The sequence below is a fragment of the Rhea americana genome, unplaced genomic scaffold (assembly GCF_003343005.1).
Source record: "Rhea americana isolate MKP2758 unplaced genomic scaffold, rheAme1 scaffold_335, whole genome shotgun sequence".
In the NCBI taxonomy this organism is placed as follows: Eukaryota; Metazoa; Chordata; class Aves; order Rheiformes; family Rheidae; genus Rhea; species Rhea americana.
Window position 1 is genome coordinate 491,089 of NW_028186463.1, and position 11,322 is coordinate 502,410.

The 11,322-nt window shown below is 50.1% G+C and overlaps 1 protein-coding gene across 1 annotated transcript in view; it reads right to left on the reverse strand.

Annotated features, from left to right (window-relative positions):
- XRRA1 (X-ray radiation resistance associated 1) overlaps positions 1-8,802 on the reverse strand; it is a 19,357-nt gene extending 10,555 nt beyond the window's left edge. Inside the window, exons 1-8 of the mRNA XM_085311205.1 lie at positions 8,622-8,802; positions 7,289-7,434; positions 6,891-6,962; positions 6,018-6,090; positions 5,237-5,334; positions 2,495-2,628; positions 1,487-1,585; positions 133-389 (exon numbers count right to left, since the gene is read on the reverse strand). Coding sequence (XP_085167331.1) covers positions 133-389; positions 1,487-1,585; positions 2,495-2,628; positions 5,237-5,334; positions 6,018-6,090; positions 6,891-6,962; positions 7,289-7,434; positions 8,622-8,769 — 1,027 coding nt within the window. The 5' untranslated portion in view covers positions 8,770-8,802. The remainder of the gene's footprint in view (positions 1-132; positions 390-1,486; positions 1,586-2,494; positions 2,629-5,236; positions 5,335-6,017; positions 6,091-6,890; positions 6,963-7,288; positions 7,435-8,621) is intronic.
- Positions 8,803-11,322: the final 2,520 nt, after the last annotated feature.

The following is an 11,322-nucleotide window of genomic DNA, read 5'->3' on the forward strand; positions in this document are numbered from 1 at the left end:
AAACATCCAGCAGATACAGAAGGCCTCAGCACCAGCCTAACATAACTGAGCCCTCTCCCACTGAAACGAATGGAAAATACACCCCAGTTTCAGCACAGGCAGGAAGAGGCCTGGAGGGCAGCAGCTGCTCACCTGTCCGGTCTGGATCCCTGGCATTCTGTAACACGACATATTCGAGCAGCTCCTTCTTCATCTCCAGCTCTGCTGGCCTGTCCGTGCCCTCATGYGGCGGCTGGGCCTGCTGCCCAAGGCTGCTGAGAGACTTGTACCACTCTGCCCTGAAGCTGTCATCGTCCAGTGCCGGGTGGAGGAAGAAGTGTGTGCTCTCTGCTTGATGCAGGTAGGGGACAGCTGAAATCTCATTCTTGTCCAGATTGAGTTCTCTCAGGCTGTCAGAAAAGGAAATGCCTGAGCAATCTCATGATCACTAGCAGTGCACACGCAGTGCCATCTGCTCGCCCCGGCACCCGCCGCGCCGGAGCTGTCCCTGGACCTGCCTCCTCRCCCTTGCCTCCCGTAGTGCTTCCCAGCAGTGGTGTGAAGGCATTCATGGCACCAGCTGCCCGCTGCCCCAGTCTCCTCTCCCCTCCTGACACACAAAAATCCAAGCCCAAGGCCCAGTCCTGCGCAGGGCACAGAGCCCAGCATTTCCCTCAGAGCCAGTGACTGCGGTTTCCCAGCCCAAGGGTCACCTCGCTCACCTGTTGATTGCAATTTAATGGCCAAGGAGACATCAGGGCAGTTTATTAAATCACCCAGTGCTCTGATGGGCTGCAGCACTACTGCGATTCCCTRACAACATTTCACCTTCCCAAGGAAGTATAACATAACCAATCCACTTGACCAAAGTTACAAGATAGCTTAGGGAAGAGCAGAAACCTAAAACTCTGCAGTCAAGACCACCAGTCTCATGCCTAAACCCYGTCCGTTCTCCCTCCTCTTTCATGAACACTGGAGACAACACGCATTTTCCTCCAGGAACAATGTGGCAGAGCCAGGGCAACAATCAGACTCAATTCCCACCTCCAGGTCTACAGCCCAGCCAAGGGGCACGTTGGCCACCTCCCTTTTTAGTGACTCTTCTCTCTGGATGAATCATTAAAGCTCCTGTTAAACAGAGGAAGCTGATCCACTGTGTTTCCTAATGCTGCTGTACTGAAATGAAAGACAAATCTGAGGCAAAGAAGCGAAAATGGAGAAAGCAACTGCCATCTCTCAAATCAGACCTGGAGACCAGCAAATGCCCAGGGTGAGTTCTGAATTACCAGCCACCTGCTGATTTTGGCCAGGCTGCATTTTACAGCAGGCTGTCGCTTTCACTCAGTCCTATTTTCAATACTAGAGAGACTAAACAGGGAAATATCTGAATAAATCACAAAGGTTTTATTATTCATTTTAAGCCTGCTTCTGTGCAACAGCTGCCAGAGGCAGCTGCCAGCCCACAAAAGCCAGAGCTGTCTGCTGCCAGGTGCTGGTGCTGCCTTACCTGCAGAGATTAGACAGGCTCACAAAGACACTCGGGTCTGACAGGCAATTGTCATCCAGCAACAAGACCTCTAGAGACGGAAACCTTAAGTGAGCAGAGCTGCAAACACAAAGAGACTCGTTAATAACGTACTCGAGCAAGGGCAGGTGAAAAACACATCATCTGCTGTCACAGGGGGAAGATGCATCCACTCACTCCACTGGGTGACTGGGCTGGGGCTTTYTCCATTTTTTAAACAGAAATCTGATATCCTACCCAAAAATAGCTGAACTGACTCTGTCCAAAGGACCATCTAGCCCAGCATCTTGTCTCCAGCAATGGTAAATAGTGGATGCTTTGGGCGTGGTGATTCTGGTTACACTGTCTATGAGGGTCTGATTAGTGATGAATAAATAGCATCTTACTCACGTGGCTTGGCCACCAGAGTGCCCCAGACAGGTCCCTCTCCAGCTGCCGATGACAGCAAGTGTCCTGGGTGACCACAGTCCTAGCTCAGGGCATCAGGTCAGTCCCAGCACTAGGCAGGAGGAAGTCACAGGACACTGTGCCCATCTGAATGGGATCTGACCAGGAGGCTCCTCACACACCTTTGGCCTTCACATGCCCTGTAAGGAGGCTCTGTCCTGTGCACCCTTACCCAGACCTGCCAAGTATCTCCAGTTCTGCCTCCCAGTATGGGCTGGTAGGAACCTGTGGTGCTACACTGGAACAGAGGCCTTCTGAGACCAGCAGYCTTCATGCATGGTGGTGCTGGATTTGAACTGAGCTGAGCTGGGATACCACTTCCCTGCCACCCAGCATCAGCCATTAGGCTATTTGACCTTTCAGCTCACAAGAGAAGATCCCTACTGTCTGGACAGGTAGATCCCAGGCCAGCCACCCTTGCCATAACCCCTACGTTACCAGGAACACTGCTCCATCACCCTGCCAGCCCACCCGCATATCCCACTGGCTGAGTGCCAGCAAAGCTCCCGCCAGGCTGCAGCAGCACTTGCTGTGTGCACTTACTCCCACGTGCCTGCCAGGTCAGGAGGCAGCGACCGAAGCCCATTGGCCGTCAAGTGAAGGACCTTGAGCTGGGACAAATCTCCCAAYGTCCAAATATCTTCAGGGGATAAGTTATTGTATGAGAGGTCCAGATCCTGARAGAAACAGGAGAGACAATCCTCTGGAGCAAACAATAAGCCCTTACAGTGGTCTCTGCTGGCTTCTCCCAGGTACGTATTTAATATTTAAACTAGACTTTTGGTTATGCTACCACCTACCATAGGGCAATGCCGAGTGTGTTTGACTTCCAGTGATTTCACTGACAGCTGTGGGACTCTGCACCTTGGCAGAAGTGCTCAGGGCTGGTCCCTCACTCACGTGTGACTCATGGGACAACAGTCACAAGAAAGCAAGGGAAGAGACCGTACTAGGAGGTGATTCACAAGAGGTTTCTAGGACACGTGAATAGGAATTGTTTTGCTGGACCATTAAAATAGGCTGCACTGCCCTAGGAGGAGCTCAGAGCACTTCCAGATCAAAGGAATATGAACTTCCAAACAGGCCTCCCAGCACTGTCTCCTCCCAGGCTATCAGCAGATGGGAAGCCATTGGTCACAGACTGTGTAGGGATCTGAGGGGGCATCATAGGAAAGGAAGTATAKAAGGGGGATAATGCATAGATGGGCCCCATCCACACCTTTCATAGTTGATCCCAGTGATGGGCCTGCTCACATGATTGCAAACAGAGATAGATAATGTCAGCCCTGGCCTCAAGAGCTTTGGAAATTGGCCTCCTCAAAACTTAGGCATATGCTCACTGGTTGAGCCAAACTTGAGCAGGTCACCAAAAGTGCTAAGCTCTGGAACAGATGCACCCTTGGCCCTCAGTGTCAGAGGATCTGGAAACACCCCTCCCATATTTCATAAGGTTTTGGGCCTCCCARAGCCTGCAAGCAAGAGGGAGGTCGGGATGAGAGCAGCACAGGGAGCCACACTGTCAGAGACCAGGGAGCCAATGGTCAAGCTACAAACAATTCCTTGAATAAGACAAGAAGAAAGAAGCCTTTTAAGACAAAACTTCATGTTCAGCAGCAATCAAAAACCCTGTGTACAATGAGAGAGAGAAATCAGACAAGGACATCTTCCTAAAGAAGCAAGACTGAGCTTTTTGTAGCAGAGAGCCACTCTGGGCTGCAGGGAGAGGACAGCTTCAGCCTTCATTCCAGCTACATATGCTTGTTTTTAGAATCTACTTTGATTCTAGTGTTTGCTTCCATCACTTTTTTGAAGGAGCAAAAAAGCTCCTTTGTTGTTTTGCAGGTTTTTTTTCAACCAAACTAGGCCTTTGCTGTGTTAGAAAGGCAGCCTATAACTTAGGGGAGCCATAGACATCTCTCTGGAGAGGAGAAGGATGGAAYGCATGGAGGTACATCACAGTGTGGAGGAGGATGGGGATCTGCCAGGGATCATGCAGAGTAGGACATCTGCAGTGAGGTATGAGGACTGCACATAGCACCAAGAGGAGGACCATGACCCACAGGAGGTTAACTAGCACTCACAGGAGAAGAGTAGTTTCCCAAGGACTAGGGAGAGGGGGTAAAAGACTCTTTACAGAGGAGGAGRAAGAGTGTGGCCACAGAACCATGCTGAATAAAGAAAGGAAAAAATCAGCAGCTCGGCAGAGAAGGRAAATGAGGATCCACATGGATCTCCCAGAAAGGAGGACATGAAAGATTGGGAGAAGGCAGAGGGCAGTGATGAGGCCCTCCTTGAGGATCTGCTTGTGAGAAGGACGGTAATGGGGGTGAATAGGGTATCTCACTGTGAGAGRAAAGAGAAGAAAGGCAATTAAAGGGTCCAAAAGAGACCTCTTGCAAGAAGGCAAGGACATGGCAGCAATGGGCAGTGATGGAARGCTGTGACAGATCCRCTGGGAAGAGGAAGACAGAGGGAGGGACCTGCAAAGGCTCTCATTGTGGAAGAGAAGGGCAATGACAAAAGGGGGAAATAAGGGCAGCAACAAAGTCACATGAGGGATCTTATTCTGAGGAGGGGGAAAGGGAGGTGTGCAGGGACAGACATCTCCAAAGATCTCATCTTGGAAAGGAGTTTGTGATGGGGCCCTCAAGAGATCTCATGGGAGGAGGAGGAGGAGATGGTAGCAGCAGCAGACCTCTCTGTGAGATCCTGCCAAGAGGAGCTGTAAGAGTTTAATGGTCAGAAGTACCCATGAGGGATCTCATTGAAAGAAAGAGGGGGAGGTCTGCAAAAAGAATGTGCACACGTTCACAGAGCAGTGAGTGAGATAGCAATCAGCTCATGCAAGGGATCACACAGCATGAGAGAGGTGAAGGATGACAACAGCAAATGACAGAGTACCTGGCATATCAGGATTACAGTCTWTGAGCAGGAGTGAAAGAAGGACAGGAGATGAGAAGGACAATGTGATCYGGTATGGGGAGCCTGAGGGTCATACAAAGAAGATCCTGTGGCAAAGRGTTGAGGGAGGCCAGTGCTGGAGGAAATAAGGAGTCATGTGGCAAGGGGCTGAGCAATGGGGATCTGTGAAGGATTGCTTTGCAAGAGRAAGCAAGCTATGAAGGTCCTTGAGTGACACAATGGAAAGGAAATCCCAGATACACAAGGGAGCAGAAAGAGATAATTACCACATGGTTTCAGAGAACTCACATTTGCAGAAGCACATACTAACGTTAGGTGTTACACTTCAGCATGACACTAAGGAGGAGATCACCCTCATCTTACTTCCAAATGCAGGAAGTCTCCAGCGGTAATTTTCAGATTTCTTAGTCCATTCAAGGAAAGTTCCAGTTCCCGCAGTCCTGGAAACTTCCGAAATGCTTCTGCAAGGGTAGAAGAGACAATGTTCCTGTAAGGAACCACAGTAACAGAACAAGCCATGTCTTATCCAGATCTGAATCAGACCAAGACCAGCAAGAAAGACTAGAACTAGTATTATCAGCTGTTCTGCTTGCAAGAAAATGCAGACTCAATTAGATCATTGTCCCTACAACAGCTGATGCGCAATAACCTCCTCCTTAGACACCTGGTTTACCTTTATGCGTTTGTTTCCACTCCAAATTGGATTATTGCTGGAAGCCACTAATGGAACATTTAACTTATATATTACCAGTTGTAAATGGATTTCTCTTTTTCATCTTCAGATTAACTGAGCCCATGACACTGATTCACCTCCCAGTTCTGCCATTAGCTTTTGGAACAAGTCATTGCACTATTCCATGCTTCCATATATTAAATGATGATTTTCTTTGTAAAGAGCTTTGTTTTCTAATAGTGAAAAGAAGATCACAATGGCATACAATTATCATTACTATGAAGGGAACCAGTGCAAGGATTTCAGCTCAGTAACAGAAAGGAAGCAATCCTGCAAATAAGTGCTATATGTGGGTGTATCTTAAGTCTCTTTGCAAAGCTCTAGATCTGCGTTTAGACAAGCATAATCTTCCTTATATCATGTTCCTGGGTTCAAAAGCAATATCTGTTTTTCAGTAATTCAATCCCCTACCTAATGTCAACAGGTTCTCTGCAGCATTTATAAAAGCAACGCAGTCAAATTTCTCAAAATCATCTTCTTTAGCCTGAAAGAAGACAGAAAAAAGAAATCAAATCAGCCCCAGCCATAAACTGATTTGAAACAACTGGATCTCTCCTCTCTTTCCTTTTTCACAACCTTTAGATCATGGCTTTTCCCATAATTATGTCTTCCTTTGTTTTTCTGACTATGGAGAGCAACCCTCTGTGAGTATGCCTCTAATGCAGAGTTAACTCAGTGACTGACATTCAGAAGACCTGGCTTAGTTCAGCCCCAAATCAAAGCTCTGTCTGTGCTGTCACTGCTGACCTCATTCGCCTGCATGCATTGCAGGGCTCCTAAGGTTTATCTCATGCTCACTTGTGACCCAACAAACTTAGCCACTCTATGATTAAACACATCTGTCTTTCACAGCACCAGAAAGGAACTCTACAAAGACACTAAAATAATCATCAGCAGTTCCGCTCATTTTCCTCTTTGCACTGCAGGTCAGTCACCAGTGCAAACAAAAGTCACTTCTCGAGCTGAGGTTTAACTTCCACCATGGCCTGTCAGCTCAAGCAAGCAACACTCATGAACCCAGAGGAAAGGATTTTGTGAGTGAGTGTAAATCGGGAAAGGGCTACACCTGATGAAGACCAAGTTAATTCTGTTATGAAGACATGATCCAAAGGTTTGTAGGACAAATCATCCAGACTTCTTCATGGCTGGCTGGCTTTCTTGTGCAGGAAATACGCTTGGGTTCTAATGTGTTTTGTCTGATGTCTAGACACTCATGTGCCAACATGGTAAATTTTTCAATATTTAAGGTAGGTCTCAAATACTTACTGAGTCTGTGATACTCACAGAGACCAGATTTTGGTTACTTATATTCACAGAGCACAGGTCTGAAGGGTTCTTCAAACAGTGATGTTTCATCTGGAAAAATCAAAAAGCAAAGGCTTAGCCCGGAATCGCCTATATAAACAATCCTGTACGCCACATGAAGCTCAAGCCCCAAACCAGATCTCAGCTGTCCTCTCCCTCACAGTGGGACACTCACCTGCGTGGGCACCTGGTGTCTTGAATCACAGTGAGGGGGAGAAAGTGAGGGCCCAGGGTTCCCATGAACATGGAGATGGCATGGCATGGAGACAGGGAGGAGAGGCAGCGACAGTGTCTGCCCACCAACAAGGTCCCCCCACGCCCGAGGTCTATGAAATGCTGTCACTTGGTTTAGACAAAAACAGAAAGTCTGCACTCACCAGAAATGGCTCATCTAGAATATTGTCTTCTTCTGCAGAAGACAAACTTTGGGGCTTTCTCCTCCATCGGGGCAGCTTCCCGGGGGTTCCCTGCTTGATCTGGGAGCTCCGCGTAGCTCTGTGTGCCAGCAGCCAGTGCCCAGCCCCTGACACAACGACAGGCCAAGGCAGAAAAGACAGCAAGGTAAGTACGTGACCCTCTGAACATGCTATTTGCAAAATGGCTGCATTCTGCTTGGGGTTTCAGCCTGACAGTGAAATCCATCATTTTTATATCCCCTTAAATGTAGAAACACTGGAATATAAAATATTCAGTGACTATATTATTTAAGACAAGAATATCAAAGCTGCAGCCAGAGCCATTGGAGGGGAGAGAAGCATGCTACTTTATAAATGTAAATAGAGGCACAGGCTTGCAGACACAGAGAAGCAGATTGGAAGGGCCTTCTGGAAGCCTCTAATCCCACTCAAAGCAGGACTGTCAGCAACGTCAGATCAGGTCAGCTGTGGCTTTGTGCAGACAAGAATGGCAAAKCCACCACCTCCAGGGTAACCCAGCCAAGAGCTGCACCCCTCCCAGGCACGAAGTTTCTCCCAGTGTCCAACCTCAACCTTCCGAGCTGAAATTTGTGGCCATTGCCCCTAGATATATCATGTGCCACACTACTGAAAAGAGTTTGGCTTCACTGCCTTTGCAACTGCCCTTCAGGTAGGCTGCAATCAGCTTACCCCTTGGACTCCTCTTAGTCAGACCAAACAAGTTCAGCTCCCTCTGCTTCTCCTGACATGTCCTGTGCTCCAGTCTCCTGCACAGCTTGTTAGCTCTCTCCAAACCTTCTACCATTTCTCAAATATCAGAAGACATTTCTGTCATTTCTAAGCATTTCACAGATGCTAACGCTCAAACCCTACAAACAACACAGAAGCTCCAGCATAGAATAACTGATGGTGAACCACTCTGTGTTATCCATGTGCCTGGCTGAAGCACAGATGTTGCTTCCCTCTCCCCTTCTGTCATCGTGCCGAGATGCCTGTTGGAGTCAACATTTGAACAGATGCCCCAGACAGCCTGCCGTCTTCATTTCAAGTGAAGTTTTAGAAAATGTTGAGACTTTGTAGGCACGGTTTTAAGTTCTGCTTTTTCATATCGTCTATCATCATTCTTTCTATTATTACTGGGCCTCCAAACCCCGGGCACAGACCAGAGTATCACTCTCGCTATTACACCAGTACAAGTGGTGGATCTGTCCCAAACCTTTGACAGCCACAGCTCTACGGAGCCAGACACAACACGACAGGGCAACCTCACAAGCGGCTCTCAATAAAACGTCACCTTCTTTATTTGTGCACAAAATGTTCCTGGCAGGGAAGCAGTTAGTTGCATAGCTGTTTCCGTCACCCATCTTGTACAGTCCGGCTGCAGCCATCTTGTCTGCAGTATTCCTGGGAAGAGGAACAAAGCAACGGGTTAAAACTTTCATTGGTGCTAATATTACTTAGCTTTAAGTGGCTCTTTACAGGGACAGTGGCCAATTATTAGTCTGTGCTCAAAGGAACACCGTTAGTGACATGTGAAGAGCACCGCTTCACCTAAAATGGAAAAGTAAACGAGATGATAGTATTATAGGCATTATTTTCAAACTCAAGGTAGCAAAACGGAGCCCTCAGAGCGTGTGTGAGTCGGTCCACGCAGACCGTGACTCAGGTTTTTGCTTTACCCCCCGTTCCTCCTTCCCCTGGTTCCCTGCCAGTGCAATCGGCCGAGGCTCTGGCAAAACCCCTGCGCCTCCATGGAGGCTGTAGTCTCCTACACTGTGTCACAGCCTAAGGCAAAACAGGAGCAGTAGGTTTGATGGTTGTATCTCCTGCTGCCACCTGATGGTGTTTCCACACCTCGACAGCACACCCTGACTACAGTGCTTATACACAGGGCCAGTATTTGGGATGATTCTTCCCTGTGACAACACAGCTCCGCTGTGCAACAGCTACATCGACGCAGCGCAGCTGCATCTCCAGACAACGCCGACTGACGCCCTGCCTGTGCACCCCGTCGCCACGGTACAGCAGCGAGCTGCTTTGCCTCGGCAAGGACACCCTAGCTGTCGTGGTGGCACAACCTCAGCGAGCTGCCGTGGCACAACACCGCTCCRCACCGCGCGGACACGGCACGGACAGTCGCTGCAGGACTCCTTCCCATGCTCCCGACAAAGGAACACCCGCACATACCCCGCTCACACACACACACCTCCTGGACACGTACATGCCCGTTCTCTTACACTGACATTCGTCCCGCCCACACAAGCCACACGCATATACACCCCACCGTGAACACTCACTGAACACCCACACGCGCCCCGCTCAGACACCACCACAGCTACYGGGCGCACACCAACACCTGAACCATACACAGAGCCACACACCAACACTTACCTCCGTAACTACATACCACCCATACACACACCCCCCACATGTCCATACACCCCCAAAACAGCCATGAACCCCACATACACCCCACTCACACACACATATCCATAATATAAACCCACACACACACCCAGAAACCCCTAACACACACACACAAACAGTCCTTATATGTACCCCTACAACAACTCAACACACTTACACATACACCCCTAACACCTCCACTGTGACACACACGTGCAAACACCCATGAACACTCTCACACATCCCATTCGTGTACAGATATACACCCAATACCTAACACACACGCCTATACACACTTCTCACATACATCTAAAAACACCCCTACATCCTTAACACACACCCACAGACCCTTCACACCTTCACACACCCTTGACACACACACACATGCTCCTCGCACACCCCAACACCCACAAACACCCTTGCACACCCTCTGACACACACATGCATTCTTCACACCCCAACACCCACACCACACCTCTGACACACACACGTTCCTCACACCCCAACACCCACAAACTCCTTCACACACCCGACACACACACGCTCCTCGCATGCCCCAGCACCCACAAACACCCTCGCACACCCCTCTGACACACACACATGCTCCTCACACGCCCCAGCACACACACCCTCGCACACTCCTGACACACACACACACGTGCTCCTTGCACACCCCAACACCCACAAACACCTTCGCACACCCCTCTGACACACACACACACTCCTCGCACACCCCAGCACACACACCCTCGCACACCCCTCTCACACACGCGTGCTCCTCGCACGCCTCAGCACCCACAAACACCCTCGCACACCCCTCTGACACACACACGCGCTCCTCGCACACCCCAACACCCACAAACACCCTCACACACCCCTCTGACACACACACACACGCTCCTCGCACGCCCCAGCACCCACAAACACCCTCACACACCCCTCTGACGCACACACATGCTCCTCACATGCCCCAGCACGCACAAACACCCTCACACACCCCTCTGACACACACACACACGTGCTCCTCGCACGCCCCAGCACCCACAAACACCCTCACACACCCCTCTGACACACACACGCGCTCCTCGCACACCCCAACACCCACAAACACCCTCACACACCCCTCTGACACACACACACATGCTCCTCGCACGCCCCAGCACCCACAAACACCCTTGCACACCCCTCTGACACACACGCACTCCTCGCACGCCCCAGCACCCACAAACACCCTCACACACCCCTCTGACACACACACACACGTGCTCCTCGCACGCCCCAGCACCCACAAACACCCTTGCACACCCCTCTGACACACACGCGCTCCTCACATGCCCCAGCACGCACAAACACCCTCACACACCCCTCTGACACACACACGCGCTCCTCGCACACCCCAACACCCACAAACACCCTCGCACACCCCTCTGACACACACACGCGCGCTCCTCGCACACCCCAACACCCACAAACACCCTCACACACCCCTCTGACACACACACACGTGCTCCTCGCACACCCCAACACCCACAAACACCCTCACACACCCCTCTGACACACACACACGCGCTCCTCGCACGCCCCAGCAC